The sequence below is a fragment of the Dermacentor silvarum genome, chromosome 2 (assembly GCF_013339745.2).
Source record: "Dermacentor silvarum isolate Dsil-2018 chromosome 2, BIME_Dsil_1.4, whole genome shotgun sequence".
NCBI lineage: Eukaryota > Metazoa > Arthropoda > Arachnida > Ixodida > Ixodidae > Dermacentor > Dermacentor silvarum.
The window spans coordinates 109774660-109791993 of NC_051155.1; the positions used below are offsets into that span (position 1 = coordinate 109774660).

At 44.4% G+C, this 17334-nt stretch overlaps 1 protein-coding gene across 1 annotated transcript; it reads left to right on the plus strand.

Moving 5' to 3' along the window:
* Positions 1-6146: 6146 nt before the first annotated feature.
* On the plus strand, positions 6147-16609 carry LOC119440294 (uncharacterized). The gene is made up of 4 exons (XM_037705218.2): positions 6147-6207; positions 13871-13903; positions 15413-15567; positions 16262-16609. The coding sequence occupies exons 1-4, from the start codon at positions 6156-6158 to the stop codon at positions 16418-16420; spliced, it is 399 nt and encodes a 132-aa protein (XP_037561146.1). The 5' UTR covers positions 6147-6155; the 3' UTR covers positions 16421-16609.
* The last annotated feature ends 725 nt before the right edge of the window (positions 16610-17334 follow it).

The window sequence follows — 17334 nt, forward strand, 5'->3', positions numbered from 1 at the left end:
TTAGCACGGCACTAGCACTGGAGTGGCAAGAAGTGGTGACTGGTTACCCTGAATTTTACTGATAGTGGCAGAAACGGGCACGTACTAAGTTGAAATGATGAGGAAAACAGCTGGCAATCCATTAATGGTGCCGCAGAGCCTATAAATAGGCATTGGACAGAATCCTGAGCGGAGGGGTGCGAAAGTGCATCCGATCCTGGCGGTGACTGAAGCACCAGCTTAAAAACTTGGAGGACGCTTAAGCTTCTCTTTTACTAGTGGAACACGACAGCATTCAAAGTTCCCTGACTGCTTCTCACGCTTCCCGACACTTGCAGCTTAAGCAACCGTAATGGTTACTGGAGGCGAACACTATGTACGAAGGCGAGCTTTCTGGTACAAACGCGGCCTCTTGCGTGGGGTGATCCCTGAGATATTGCACAGCGGCACCAAAAAATTGCACAATTTTCAGGTTTTCCTTTTCGTTTCGTACTTTTAATATTTCAGTCTGAGAAGATTTAACATAAAAGGCATGCGCTTTGGGTGTTTTGTTTCATGATTCTGAGGAATAGCTTTGCCAAGAATGCAAGACAAGGTATGAGAAACATTAATGTTAGATTGGTGTGGCAATATAGCCCGCATATAGTGGACGTCATATAAGAAGGCGTGGAATGTACATGTACCTAAATAAATTAGGAGGGCCTGCGTGGTTGGGGATGATTTTCTCCGCCACCCGACGACATCGCACGCCCACGCCGGTTTCCGACGCCTGATGTTCTGCGGCACATCTGAGCGAGCACCTTTTGGCTGACGATGAAGATGGAAGTTACGGGCCGCGTTCGTCGTCTAAACTCGTTGTGCGTCTGTCATCGTATACTATGATGTTAAAGCGTCTCGTATCTTCTGAATCAGCACAATTTAAGGTACATTGAAGGTTTCGCGTTTGTCGCTGAAATCTGCGGCGCGGCTCTTGTCACAAAGTTCCGTTTGGCCTTTCAGGCTCATGAAAACTTCACGTACACAGATTTCCACAGTGCATGGGATCTGCATAAACTTTTCAATGAAATATTCCGAGTCGTTGCTCTTTGGTATCAGATATACGCCACTCAATTTTGCAAAGCCCTTTTTAACGAAGGAGAAATGTAAATGAGCGCGTCGTATATGAAGCGCGATTACAGAAACTTTCCGAAAAAAAGTTTAAAAGTTAGACAGAGCCCATGCGCTGCAGGAATCGATATTCTGCGAAGGCATTTCAGTCAGTTGGCTATCTAGCATCGCTCCGAGTTCTGCAAAGCATTATCATTTATAACTTTTTTCTGTAGGTGAGCAATTGCGTGTGCAACGCGACTGTTTATGTCACGGCAGGAGCAATGCGACGACGATAATAATATTAGAGCGACGGCCTTAAGACCCATTTTATTAGCTGTCGCAACAGATTTCGAACCTGCTTCGTTATGACCTGGACCGGTTTAGTCTAACACAGTATCTGTAAGCACCAGCTGCCGCGAGGGAATATTAGAAAAAATAGACACTGACTCTCTATTTTAAGCAACTTGTTGTTATTTGACGTGTCCCAAAAGGCAAAGGCGAGTCAGTGGCCGAGTGGCAACTGCAGCACGTGCCGTCGTTCGCGCTGTGATAAGTGACGCAGACATCGGTCACAACAGCTATTTACTGTTGTGAACGAGTCCTCAGTCTTTGTGAGCGTGTCATCGTCATGCTGTCGTCGCCGCGCTGGCCTTGGACCATCGTCATCCATTCAGAAGCGTCGACCAATTTTCATCATAACGTCGTCAGTATACTGCTAAGTCGTCCTACTGAAGTCATTCCGTCTTCGAAATTCTATCGCAATCAAGTTGTCCTTAATTTATCAAGATTAGGGCGCCGTTGTCATGACATGCTCGTCGTTGCGTCGTCGTCAGATAGTTGCTCTCACGATCCCGTTGTCGTACCGTCCTCATCACTCCGTCGTCGTTTTGCAAGGCGTCGCCGTTACACATGTGTCATCCGGTTGTCATCACATTGTCTTCATGCCGGCGTCGTCACGTTCACCTCGTTGTACCACCGTCATCATTTCAGAAGCGTCAACCTGTTATCGCGACGCGGTGGTCGTCATACCGCCTTTGCCATTCCATCGACATCATTCTCTCTTCGTCATTCCTCGTAGGCACTGCGTTATCGACGTTCAATAGTGGTCACGCCCCCATTCTCAGTGGCGACTTTGGCAAGTGAGTGCCAAAGTATTGTGGCCTGATATACCGGAGACAGTGTATATCGTATATAGTCGAGCAAGGAAACAGATATTGAATAAGCGTGACTTTAGCAATACGGTGTACATCTACATTGCCTGAATGCTAATCGCATTACCGACGGAAGTCATGGTGCGATGGGTTCTGTCATAATTTTTTGTTTTTAGCCTGAGCTGTTCGGCATAGCATCAGCAGCATCCGTCAGCCACGATCAAGACAGTCGGGGAGGGCCCATAGCAAAAGCTTCGCGTTAAAAAGATTGTATCTTAGCCTAGTAATGAGAGCATTAGTTAGTTGTGCTGGCGAACCGAGATCCGATCCCGCCATGGGAAAATGAGGTTAGTTATTTACTGAAGATAGTTCGTAACACTGTGAGAGAGCAACTGGCCTACCTACCACAAAGTGCCTGTTATGGGCCAAGGATTGTTTCGCATTAAAACGAGAAGTATAGTGCCATCCGTGTGCATGGTGGTTACATTGCGCTCTGTATGCTTGTCACAGATCTTTCAACCACACTCTTCTCCTATTGCATTAATTAGTTATTATTAATACTTCAACGGTCTCTAGAAATGGGACATCACAAAGCTCCGCAAAGGTTGCACCCTTGTGCGCTCTTGCGCTCACTACAAAGTACCTTGCGTCGTTCGTCGGCATCAGGATTTCTACTGAAAATGTTCATGTTAAACGCTAACATACCGTGTACCATGATATCTAAGAAGCCAAAGGGGATAAATGCCTAGACATTTCGTAGCCTGCCTCCTGGCCCAAATCTTGAGGCAAGTGAAAAACAACAACGGTGTATTCCTTTAACTGTAGTTACAAAACTTCTCATGTAGATGGTATCGTTATGGTATAAAGATTTTAAGATTGAGCTTTTTTATTAAACTTATTGGACACATTGGTATCTCACTGACCCAAGGATATAATTTGTTATTTGCGTGTTCACCAATGCATGGCGTTTTCAAGAAAATTTGCTGATCTCACGCATTGTGGGAATCGACGTCAGCGAAATGTTCCGCGCTGTTTGCGTTGATGACGATATTCGGCGCTTGTCTACGTAGTGCAGAGAACACAGAGCGAGAAGCGTTTGTTCGATGCGTTGTGCGCTATTTTTCATAGCCCGCGAGAAGGTTGGCAGTATTATTGCCTCACAGGGCACATTGAATCGTGACTGAAGTGTTGGAGTTGCTTGCGTATTATTGTCCTGATGCGGCGGTATTATAATGCGACTTAGCGTCTGCACGCCCTTTGTCAGTTGTCCGGAAACGCATACTTGCAAGGTGTTTTTTTTTCAGATATAGCAGAAACGCGCCTTACCGTACTTTGGACTATCATTTTTGGAGTTTCACCACAACTATAGATATGTCTAGTAGTACCGTTTAATTTATTATTGGGCCCCAAACTTGCCAGGCGTTCTAAAACCGCCTCCTTCACTGTCGATATCATCCTCTGTATACAATCTGCCACAAGCGATGAATGGCAACATTGTTATTCATCCGTTTCAAGAAGGCGTTGGCTTTACCTATTCTCTCAATCTCTCTCCTCTTTACGATTCTATCTTTTCTATGGAATGTTGTGCGTGAGTACAAAGATAAGCGCTGCAGTTTCTGCAAAGCTTTAGGGAGAAGCTCCGGGGTAACTACAGCGGTCCAGAGGGTATTTTGGCAACAGTTAGGACGCTCTTGTTGGACAGGTCTCATACACCCCTATCCCCCGCTCTTTCCGTGTACAGTATACGCGTTCGCAGCCACCACCTTCTCGAGGCGGCGTGCCAGACACCAGCAGCAGCAGTGTAAAAGTCGAAACAAGGGGCAAAGAAAGCTTCACTTTAAAAGATTCACTTTAAAAGCTTCACTTCAGAATCACACCAACAATGCGCCTTATACTCTGCCTGCCCTAGTTCCTGGTCAATAATTGTTGCTTTAGAAGAACTTCTTGCTGGGCGAGTTGGTGCATAGCTGTATCTGGAAGCGTTGCGCGTACAAACGGACAAACACAGGAAAAAGACGTGAACGGATAGAGCGCAAACTTTCAACTGGTTTTTTATTTGTGTAGAAGCCACATTATCTAGACTGCTTGGACACGTGCCCGAAAAAGGAAGGGGGGGGGAAGGAGGGGGAGGGTTGCAAATCACGCCCACCTCAATTCAACAGCAGCTGCGCAGAACGCCCGCCTCTAGTGGTAGAACTAGTGGTAGAACGCCCCCCTCGGCTGCGGGAGGCTGTGGGTTCGATTCCCACCGCCGCCGGGCACCCACTGGTTCAAACGTGTACAAGCGTACTCCGGCCTGGCGTTCGGCTTCCTTCAGGGGTGATACGCTTGGGAAAGGAGCCTGCGCCCTGAATTCCCGTCGAAACCAACGTGAGCACGGAAAAAAAAAGTGGTGTCTGGGCCGCTCCCACGGCGGTCATTTCCCATGTGGCGCCCCAAGCACCTATTGAGGTGGGGGCGCCTTCGGGTTGAGGTCAAACACCCCTTTCCAAGCGTTGAGGTCTCATAATGGCCGAGTACCAGGCCGGGAGCGCGCTTGTACCTATTGTGCCGGTAGGTACCCGGCGGCAGCACTTGCCTCCCACAGCCGCGGCGGATGCTCGTCTACAAGGCCGTCTGTGGTTGGACAAGAGGCGCCCAGAGACAACAGCTGAAATCTCTATTGGGCCCTCTTTCGAGATGTCGACCCCCACGACAGCCGAGCACCACGCCAGGGGACATCTCTACCCATTAGAAAAACCGGTGGGTTCCCGGCGGCACCGGGATTTGAACTCGGTACCTCCCGCATACGAGGCGGATGCTCTACCGCTAGGCCATCGCTGCGCTTGGCCATCTCTGCGCTTGGCCATCGCTGCGGTCTTCTTTCTGAGCACGTGCTCAGAAAGAAGACCACGGTCGTGCCATATATGCACAAAGTCGCCCACAACATAAAAAAGGTGGCCAACAGACATGGCGTCCTGGTGGTTTTTTCCGCTCCAAAAAAGCTATCTGGGTTATGCCCGAGGATCAATGGAGGACTTCGGGGAAGCGGTTGTGGAGTGAAGCATGCCGAACCGTACGTGAAGTGTGCCACGGGCGTTGTTTACCAAATCCCGCTCAAATGTGGACGGGTATATGTGGGCCAAACAGGGCGCTGCGTGAATGAACGCGCGGGGGAGCATGCCTTGTCAATCAAAAAAAGAGAAGGAGCGCACTTGCCCGCTCATTGCATTGCATGCAAAGGTTGTGTGCCTATGTTTCATAGCATTAAGGTTTTAGGCAGGAGTAACGACAAAACTTCCCGAGAACTTTTAGAAGTCTTCTATATCAAGAAAAAAGGCGATACTTGCATAAGTGACACTTCTGTTACCCTGTATCGAGCGGAAAATAATTTTCTGCGCAGCTGCTGTTGAATTGAGGTGGGCGTGATTTGCAACCCTCCCCCTCCTTCTCCCTTCCCCCCCTTCCTTTTTCGGGCACGTGTCCAAGCAGTCTACATAATGTGGCTTCTACACAAATAAAAAACCAGTTGAAAGTTTGCGCTCTATCCGTTCACGTCTTTTTCCTGTGTTTGTCCGTTTGTACGCGCAACGCTTCCCGATACAATTGTTGGTTTCCATATGTGCAACCACTAGTCACTTCTTCATATAGCTTTTCATAGCAAAGCGGAACTTACAAATAAGGAATTTCATGCTTATTTGTGACACCAAAAACGCCAATGTTATTGCTGTAACACGCACTACAATCGCCGTTTCCTGACATTTGGCAGATAAGTTATAGAGCAGTTGACTTCGTAAAGTTTTGCATTGCGTTGACAGCTTGAGATAAAGTCTACACCCCAGCTGTATGGTAAGCCTCTCGGCTAGATATTATCGCCGTCTACGTAGGCGGCGTGCAGCTGTTTTTATAGACAAAGGACAACATCGCATGACGGTTGATCCTTCCACTACAGGCGATATGAAGGCATTGGTCGCTGCTTTCTGCACACTTCTGGTGGTCGCAGTAGCAGGTAAGTAGAACGGCTGTTGATGTGCCTGCTTGATAAAAGCTGGAAAGTAGAAATGTGGCTATCTTTGTATGTCATATTCATACTTTGTAGCAACGTTGTCTTTCAGGATTTTTAGGACACTTAAGACGACCCTAAGTGAGCCTGAAAGGATAGATAAATGTTCGAGTATGTCCAAGCGTAGTACTAGCCTTCAAATTATTGTCGCAAGTTCAAAACATTGTCCACATTAGGCAAGATTGACGCAGTCACAAAATATACGCTAACAGACTAAGAGAACGTCTCTCCAGCTAAGGAAGCTTAACATATCGACTTACTGTAAAACGAAACTCATGAACACATCGTATAAAACAAATTATCATTCCGGGGGAAAAGAAGTATGGACAATGACTGCAAGAAATATAAAAATAGTGCTGCTTCACTCTTGTCATTTCTGAATTCGTAGTCCTTTTTCTTCAGCTGCTTCAAAATAATACTAAACTCATCAAATAGTTCATGCCAATGTTGTTGCATAAATATAAAATAAGAAGTATAGAAGGTCTCCTCCTCCCACTGCCATCGTGTTCGCGAAGGGAGACAGGTGGGACATTGTGAGCCCAAGGGAAACAAGTTTCAAATATATTCTTGTTAGGGTGACTGCTCCCTTACTAAACCAGCAATAAGGCATAACACTAACACATACAAAATAGGAGTGTTTTATTTTTATTTATTTGGCACGGTTCCCGATACCTATACAAAATACATTGCTATAAGAAGTCCTGCAGGAAGCCGAATTAGGCTTTAGCTATCACTTAGTTATAGCGGTTGTCGGACCTCATACGGAAATTGTAAGCCAGTAGTGGGGAGACGGGAAGTAGTTTGTAGCCGGAATAATATTGCACTGTGCCGCCACGTTCACAACAGGCTGATAGGTGGGGGGATAGCCGAGTACAATTGGATGGCCCATATTTCGTAATGTTGGAATTTATTGACGGCGATGTCTTGCTTAGCGAGGTCGCAAGCCATTCTACGCAAGCTTACGAAATGCCGATTGTAGGTTTCTACATCGGCACTGGAAGAGAATAAGCGTCAGAAGCACGGTCTTGGACGTATTCGTTGACTTCTTGTTATACAGTTTTACGTATCTGTGACTAGGTCCTAAGGTGTATGCTTAAACGGCAATGGCATTTGCACTCCGGCGATGAAACGTTTGACCTACGCAGCTCACGAGGGCGGTATACAGCGTCGCACATTTTCTATGTAGCGTTAGCTGCTACCAGGAAAGTGATAGATAATGTGAGATAATCCCGGAGATAGTACAGTAACAGATTAACAGTATGAATGTCCAACGGGACAGAATATCCAACGGGTACATAGCCAGCGAGACGAAATATCTAACGAGAGTGAATGCCCACGAGAAGGGAATGTATAGCTAACAAAGTATTCGAGGATATTGAATGGTTGGACGTTTTGAGCAGTACACATTGTCAACATTTGTTCGCACGCCAATGGAGATGTCAGTACAAGCAACAGTGTTATATCTATGCCGCTAGGAAAGCGAGAACTGGCTCCATTACCAACTAGGAAAAAACGTATATTATTTCGTATTATTCACTGCGCCTCCAGGACACCAAAATGTCAACAAAGGGGCACTAAAGGGGCGTGCCACGGGTTTAAAAGATCGCGGGCAGTCAATTTTGCGTACGAACACCCCCTGGCACGATCCGGCCTCGGCCACTCCATCCCACGGACCTGGCTGCTTCCATCTTTGATCCCTGCGCTGCCTCTTGGGTAGCCCAGAGATCCTGCGTCGCCTGTTTTATTATAACCTCATGTGCTTTCCTGGGGCACGCGTTTGCCAGTTACATGTGCAGTCCCCTAGAGCAGTACATGTAAAAACAATCTCTCTGGGCCCAGTGACAGCGGCGCCAAATGTTAATCGGGTTATGGTGAGGTGAAATGTACAACGAAACGGTATGTCCAACGAGATTGAATGTCCAACCAGTCTAAATATCCACTGATGGATATTGTCCCTCATTGGTCGTTCAAGTGTGTTGGAAATCAAGGCCCCACGGTATATCAAAGCGCGAGCAGCACCCGCCATGCTGTCCTAGTCGCTATGACATTGCGCTGCTAAACACGCGGTAGCGGGTATAACGGCACGTATTTATTGCACCTTTCCGGCAGCATCGGCTGCCAACTACTTCCCGTAAAAAATAGAGACGTCAGTAATTGCATTCCGCAGCACAGTAATAAAGAGTCGTTATATTTACGGCAATTTTCCGTAAAAATAAAGAAGTATGTAATTTCATTCACGCCGCGCCGCAAACGTTCGCGCTTATATTTATATAAATTTCGCGTAAAAAACACAGACATCTGTAATTTTATTTCACTGAACCTCAACAACATGCCGTGCTATTATCGTCAATCTTTGAAGTTTTTGTGTGGTTACTCCGTACTGCGTGTTTTGATAAAAAGGAACCTGCAATTCTTGCTGGAACTGCGAAGTGAACTTTAAATAACGTAATTGTTTTGGAACACTATATTATGAACAACCATGAAGTAAATAATTTGCTAGACGTTCCGTGTTTATCCAAACAATCCCAATCAAGTAATGATTGGGATAGTTTCCACGTTCTGTCGGCGTTTGCACCCGTTGTTATTTCCCTGAGCAGCAAACAAATATAAGCGAACAATTCTATTTGAATAGGTTCGATGTTTACGCTGGTAATGTTATTAATAGACATTAAAATAACAAAGACCCTAAAACGTTACCCTGAGGGACGCCTGAAGCAACTGGGAGTTCGAATGGCAAGTGTCGATACTGACAACCTCTTTTTGGTTAGTAAAGTACGCTGAAACCAGACCAACATTGAAACATGGAAGGCAAATAATTGAAGACTGCGAGACGAAGAAATAATTGCAGGGAGGTTAAATAACAAAATTTTTCCGAACGTGCTTGGCTTCATCTTGCTAACATGGCGATGTACTTTACCTGAACTTTGTACAGGTCAAATACTACGCTTCCGCCCTTGGTCTAACTGAAAGTCGCCGTGTCGAATTGCTTGGTCTGAAAGCGGTGATAACCAAAAACGATTTGTTCAGATTCGCGTGAACGAGCTGAGCTGCTCCGATATCTACGCCTTTTTTGGTAGTTGATCTGTCTTATTCACCAGTTGTGTTCTAAATCTGACAGACAGTTTATTCCAAATGGTGTTAAAAATTAAGTTTGCTGCTACGCTTGTGGACGTTCATGAATCGAAGGTATTTTAAAACCCATTACATCAGTTTTGTAAACACTGAAAAAAGGTAAACTCTGTGAGCACAATGTGGGGTCTGTGATGACCACATTTCTGTTAACACAATGCCAGTAAAGACTACCAATGTGAAGCGTAGTACAGCGGGCCTTGTACAGGGAGCTTCAGTCTTCCTAATGTAGCTTTTGATTAACAAGCTGCGTCCTAGAAGGCCATTTTTGAAGCAACTTTCACCAACTTCGAAATCGCCAAAATGTACTTTCTCTTTGAAATCGCTAAAAAAATGTTGCTTGTCGCTAAATATCGTGACTAGATTGCCATAATGGCAACACAGATTACAGAGCGGTAGATTATACTCACCAATGCCGATTTTCTGTTTTTTAACGTACCTTGGTTAGACGGCCCTAACAAACACGGGATGATGCGAGCGGCGGTAGGTGAAACTTGTTTTTAAATTACCTACTCCCTCCGCCCCCTTCCCCACACACTTTTGAAAGTAAGGGGGGTGGGTGGAAAATCCTCCCCTAGGTGCCTCCCGTAGATACGCGAATATATATATATATATATATATATATATATATATATGTGTGTGTGTGTGTACTTAGTTGTAGAATTCATCCAAAGCAAGACAGCCTGACAAAAATGGTTCTCAATAAACCCAAAGAAACAGCTGATATCCACATAGAAATATATTAGCCCTTATTTGAAGCACATTAGAAGTAAGTGTAGCACAAGAAACAAATCAGGATAGGTCCAAGCATATGAACTATGTAAATCGATAGCAAAATGTATGAACAAATGTGCTTCGCAAGTGTTAGGATAATATATATATATATATATATATATATATATATATATATATATATATATACATATATATATAAAAAGAAGTGCACCTTAGGTACTACTGCTATCAAACAAGAACAAGCATATTTTTCTGGCAGACAGGTGAGCAAAGGCGCTCATCAGTCTTGTCGTAATTAAGGGACTTTTTTTTGCACAAACATGTTTGCATTCACAGCTGAAGAATTACTTAAGCCATTTGATGCTATATTATTATTTCTAAAATCCGCGCTTAACAATGACAGGTTGCTGGTTACTGGTCACTGCAAAAGAGCTGTGGGGCAAAGAATAAAGAAAGAGTCTAACTTCTTCAGCATAAAAAAAACCATTTGTGCAGAGCCCTATCACTACGCCACAGTTCTCTCTACTTTTGGCACTCCAGGATAGTTGGCGCAAGATGGAAAAGTATATCATACCAAAGTGTACCAGCCTGCTTCAAGGTGTTTTATGATCCGATATTCAAGGTTTACCGCATCTTCGTTACCCGGAGAACTTGCCGATTACTTTGTGCCGTAACCTGCTTCAATCGAACAAAATCTTCAAGTAGGGAGAAAACCAAATGGAAAAAAATTTAAGGGCACCTATGTACTTCCTAAGAGTTTTGAATGCGAAAGGATTAATGCCCAATCGAACGCCGCTGAGTGGTCCTTCGAGATATGAACTCCTTGCGGGCAAGCGAGCACGTTGAAACGCTTGTCGCGTTTTGATTGGTCGTTACCGAGGCACAGTTAGAATACAGGCGAGAGCTTGCACGGACAAGAAACGCGCAGCACAGGCTTCCGAGATCGACAGCGTGTGACAACGTGGCGTTGCGGCAATGCACTCTCCTGGCACGCTAATGCACAGCAGGTGTTCCCTTTCTACCACTCAGCTCCGGCGAGGTGCGCTCGTGTCGTGGCGTCGCAGCAATGGGAACGCCGTCGAGGCGCGCTCGTTACTAGCCAATGGAAATTAGAGAATAGGTGTTGTTTCGCTGTTACACAGTTTTTAACTGCGAAGCATTTTAAATGCGCAGCATTTCTTGGTGAACATGACTACTTTTACAGTTCTATCTATCTAGCCGCCTACGTCTTTGTGCTCTCACGGTTGTTTCGTTAACTTGGTATGTACGAAAATTGGAATACAATGACAAGAGTATATGACGAACATAAATGATATCTCATGACATGACTGTCATGACATGCGGTCATGAAACAGTCGCCTACGTCTTCGTGCTCTCATGGTCGTTTCGAAAACTTGGTAGGTACCAAAATTGTCATAGTATGACAGTAGCGTATCAAGAACATAAGTGCAAGGTCATGACATAAATGTCCTGACATGCGTGTCGTGTAGCTCATGAGAATGATCCAGCGAAAAAGATTAACGCTCAAAAACCATTGAAATGGGTTCGGACGTGCGTACTAAGTGAAGGAAACACTAAAGGATGCTGGTAGAAGTCATGGTCATGAGCATGACGCAGCAAAAATAACAATGACTCAGCGAAAAAATATTAAAAACTAGGGGAATAGGTTCGGACATGGGCAGTAAGTGATGGAAACAGTAAAAGATGATGGTAGAAATCATAGTCACGAGCATGACTCAGCAAAAGTGCCAATGACTCAGCGAAAAAATATTAACACTCAAAAACCACTTAAGTGGGTTGGGACGCGGGTGCTAAGTGAAAGAAACACTAAAGAATGATGGTAGAAGTCAGTCATCAGCATGACTCATCAAAAATGGCAATGACTCAGCGAACAAAGATGAACACTCAAAACCACTGGAATGGGTTCAGACGTAGGCACTAAGTGAAGAAAATAGTAAAGGATGATGGTAGAAGTCATAATCATCGGCATGACCCAGCAAAAATGACTGACTCAGCGAAAAAGGCCACTTGGCCGAGCGGCCGCCGCGGAAGGCGGCGGTATTTTTTCTACCCTGGTCACGTTGCGGCCGAAAGCCGAGCTTCTTTTCGAATTTATTTACATTCTATTTTGTAGTAGCAGTTACAGTATCGAAACTTGAACATCTGAGAGTGTTTTCTAACCGAAATCAAGGCACGTACAAAAACCTTGCACTCGGCCGCGCAACGCTTGAAACAGCGAAGCTGGGCGATCGTAGCCCAGCATTTTGCGGAAGTACCGCGCGAACTTTTCATCTTATTACTCATGATGATGATAATTTCTTTTCGTTCGTCTCGCACTTACGGCCGTCCCTGCGCGTAGAATAGCGCAGCTTGCAACACCTAAAGTCGCTAGATAAAGAAAGCAAAAACATTCTAGGGACTTTAGCAACACCGACACCGCGTCCCAATGCCGACACCGCGTTTCAGGAGACCCGCTCCGCGAATGCGTCTCTCTCTCGCTCTGATAGTGCGCAAAACCTCTTTACCTCGCAGAGCACGAGCGTACGAGCGCGCCAGCTGCGCACGAAGACGAAGGCGCTTGAACGCGATCATAATCATGGTTTGCATTAAAGTCCCTAGATATTTTTTTGCTTTTGACTTTAGTTCGTATAAATGCATGCTCTGCAAGCGTGGCTGTATAGCCTAGTGGTTATTAAAGTCCCCAGATTTTGTGCTCTTCTTTAAAGAAAGCAAGAAAAAATATCTAGCGACTTTAGTGGTTACGACGCTCGCTTTGGGACCGGGGGTACGCGGGTTCCAATCCCTCATCGGCAAGAAAGTTTATGTTCTTTTCTTTCTTGGTAGTGTCTTGTTACGCACCACAAATTACGGCTGGCTTGAACAGCTTCAGTGTTAAAAATAATAATACTCAAAAACCCCTGAAATGAGTTTGGACGTGGGCACTAAGTGAAGGAAACAGGAAATCATTGTGGCAGAAGCCATAGTCATGACCATGACTCAGCAAAATTGAGAATGACTCAGCGTAAAAAGATTAAAACTCAAAAACCACTGAAATGTGTTCGGATGTAGGTACTACGTGAAGGAAACGCTAGAGCATGCTGGTAGAAGCCATAGTCGTGAGCATGACTCAGAAAAAACGACAATGATTCAGAAAAAATTAATTAGCACTCAAAAACCACTAACATGGCTTGGGACGCGGGTGCTAAGTGAAATAAACACTAAATGATGATGGTAGAAGTCATGGTCATGACCATGACTGAGCAAAAATGAAACTGACGCTGTGAAAAAAGATTACCACTCAAAAACCAATGGAATGGGTTTGGATGTGGTACTAAGTGAAGGAAAAGGCTAAAGGTTGATGGTCGAAGTCATAGTCATGAGCTTGACTAAGGCATTCGCCTTAAGGTCTTTTAGCTGTAGCTAAAGGAACTCCCGAGGACTCATGGCATGAATGTCATGACATGCGTGTCATGTACGTCATGAAAGAGCCGCCAACCTCTTGGTGATCTCATGGTCGCTTCGTGCTCTCATGGTCGCTTCGCATAACATCGATTCCCACAAGGCGTAAGATCTGCCGGCTTTTTTTAAAACTAATTTTACTCTCTCTCTCTTTAAATTGAGAGAAATCCTATATCTCACTAATCTATGGTCACTGCACTTTACCCTACCTAACACTTCTACATCTGGCATCGGCAGAAATTATGAAATCTATTTCAATTATAGTTTCTATATTGGGTTTTTGCAGGTCCACTCCCTGTTGCTGCGCTTCCTGAAGAAGGTATTGATTATTTGGAGCCTATTGCTTTCCGCGAATACTACCAACATCTCTCCTCTAGTGTTCCTAGAATGGATGCCGTAGTTGCCAATTGTTTGCTCACCAGCCTGCCTTTTCCCCACTTTTGCATTGATATCGCCCATGACTACAGTATACTGAGTTTGCACCTTCCTGATTGTTAATTCAACATCTTCATAAAATTATTTTATTTCTTCATCATCTTGACTGTAGGTTGAGGTATAGGCTTGTATTACCTTCATTTATACGTCCTATTCAGCTTTATTACGACGACTGATACGCTCTCATTAATGCTGTAGAACTCATCAATGTTGCCCGCTAAGTTCTTATGGACTAGAAATCCTAATCCAGAGTCTCTCTTATCTGGAAGACCTGTGTAGCAAAGGACGTGGCCGTTTAGTCAGCACTGCATAAGCCTCACCATGTCTTCTAATCTCACTAAGGCCTATAATATCCCAGGCAATACCTGATAAGTCTTCAAATAGCCCCGCAAGCTAGCCGCACTCGATGGGGCGCGCGCGTTGAACGTTGCCAAATTCAGTTTCTAGTGGTGGCCTGTCCAGACGTGGAGATTGTTAGCATCCTCTGCCGCGTCGCAGGTCTGACCACCGCCTTGGTCAGATGCGCCGCAGACACTGGGGACTGAGGGCCATGTGTTAATTGTCGGAGTCATGAGGGAGGTAGTGGCCGAATACAGCACCAGGGAGGCCAATTTCTGTTTTGGTAAGGGAGTGACTTTGTTGAAGCTTAGCGGGCCTTCTTATTCGGTTCAACCTCGAATAGTAAAGCCCCACTAGCTCTCGGCGATATATTTTTTTGCCGATGACAGGCGCCACTCCATGCCTAAAGTAGAGAGCTTTATTCCGTATAGTTCTGTACTAATTTGCTATCGCAATTGATGCTCGCCTTTCGGGTGCAACTGCGACACTCTTTTACAGTATCTACGGAGAAACGTACACTCGGCCAGTCGTTAGCTTGCATTCAAACAGCCAAAGTAGAAATGACGCCTTTGGCGTCATATGGTCGTCGTCACCGTCGTCTTGCCGCTGTGTTCATCCACACGCTCGCGTTACACACATAGCTGTATGTTCGTCGTACAAAAACACGTTTGTCCACCTGGTAATACATTCCGCGATCTGAAATGATTTTCGGTAGCCAGCGACAAGAAAGTACATCGATTAATTTTTTTTCCATTTGAAGTGAAAGAAGTTTGTAATATTCCTTTCAAACAGATCATTGTTCGGGCAAAACGAGACTTTAAATGCATAGGGCTTCATAGGAATTTCCATGAGTATTATGATCACATTCTTTAACCCACAATGTAGTTTGTTATAAACCGTTTTGTTATAACGAGTTTTCACTGTAATTTGATTCGCAAATGGGCGAGTCTATTTCAGAGAACTAAGCATTTGTGAAAATCATGCCGCAACTAAAACCTACGAACATCTGGTTCCCAGAACTTACACGAGAAATTTCTTTTGTTTTATTTCGTAGGTGTTTCTAATGTGCTCGATGGTGAAGCGAAGGCACTGTCGAGCAATTTGCTCGATGCAGAAGCCAAGCACGCCACCAATCAATCTGTAACGACGGGCTTCTTTCTTCGTGAATTCCCTGATGCCGTTTCAGAAGACGAAGACCGAAGAAGCAAGGTAATTAACGAAGCAGTTGGCTGCGGGACTAATTGCGGTAGCTTGGGTACTCTGCAAAAAAATGATGTTTTATTTCTAGATGCGTTCTTCTTAAAAGAAAATGTCGCATTATTTTACAATAAGGAGCAAACCTTATTTTCGGAAGCTTAGTAGCATGCCTTAAACAATTGTAGAAACGTCAGGTCTTTACGAAGATATACGAATACAGCAAGAGAAACGACACGCCGAAAAAGATTAAAACGCGATGCAGCAAAAAACAAAACACAAAAACGGTCTTTTATTGCTCGATAAATGACATCCCCGCTGCGCGCACGGTCGCATACAGTTAAATGAATAAAGTAGGAAACTGCAATAAAATTAAATGACAAACAGAAGCGATGACGTGACGTGGGGGAACTCATGGGTAGCACTTCGGACATGCGAGATGCTGGCGAAGTAGTCATGTTCATTTGCTTAACATCCATTTAAATATGCATGTTACGAGGATATATATATATATATATATATATATATATATATATATACGTACCGCTTTCCTTGAGAGGCAAGGTATCCTGCAAACAACGCCATGTTTTTTCAGTCCTCAGAGAAGGCTCGCGCAAATGGTAAAGTGACGTGCCAAGTTCCACAAACTGTAATATGGTAAATGGTTGTCGCCCTTTTCACTTATTCATTGTGCCTTATTTTTCTACAGGCTGGCCGAAACTTCATTGACACGATCTGGTCCAAGGTCATGGAATTCTTCCAAAAAGCAGAGAATAAGCTCAAAAAAGTCGAGAAAGCTGTAAACGACGCTATGAAAAAAGCTGGAGAGAAAGTATGTGATTTTTTTGAGAAGATCCTCGGCATATAATTAGCTGCCCGCGTGACTACGGAATGGTATGCACGGGACAAATCTTCAGAGAACATCTACATACTGAGTAATGAGCACTTGCGCGTTACACAGCCTGGATGTTACCAAGAGCTTCATTTGGTGAAATAAACTGTAAAAATCCAAGGCAACCCCGAGCAATCTTGGAATAAAAAGAAAAGTATTTTCACTGCGAAAGTCTACTGGGAATTTCTCCTACACTGGGCCGTCAAAAACTCAAATTTTGAAGGTTTGGGTGCATCAACTATCAAAAATATCGAATTAATCATTTAATTTATCCTAAACAGGCAAATACGCAAACATTCCGAATTTCGACATACCGTAACTTAGTCAAAGCAACATAGTCAATAAACAGCAGCGATTCCAATATTACCTTAACTTCAGGACCTGTAAAAGAGGTCACTTCTGAACTACGGATCATGTGTACTCTAAAGCCATAGGTGAAGTCGGAAGCTTGGGAGACGCACAGAGAGTTTTATTAAAAGGAACATTTCGTTGCTGCCCCCCCCTCACCCTGTGGCATTGTAACCGCCTGTAGCATTATATATATATACATACATATATATATAAATAAATAAATAAATATATATATATATATATATATATCTATGACTTCAATTACGTTGAAAAGGGGTGACCACTTCATTATTGTTGGCTGAAGCGAGGGGAAAACTTGGTTTCATCATAGATTTACTCACATACCGACACAGCTACCACGAGGGCTTGTTTTTCAAATATATACAGGGTGTGCCAGCTATCATGCATCGCATTTTTATTATTGGCGGGCAATTCTACGGGGAGATAACCAAGTGCATAGTGTTCGCAGTCGAGTAGAGTAGCCGCGAGCTATTTTTTTGCCAGTGCGATTCAATTTATTAATTTATAGTAATGAGCGA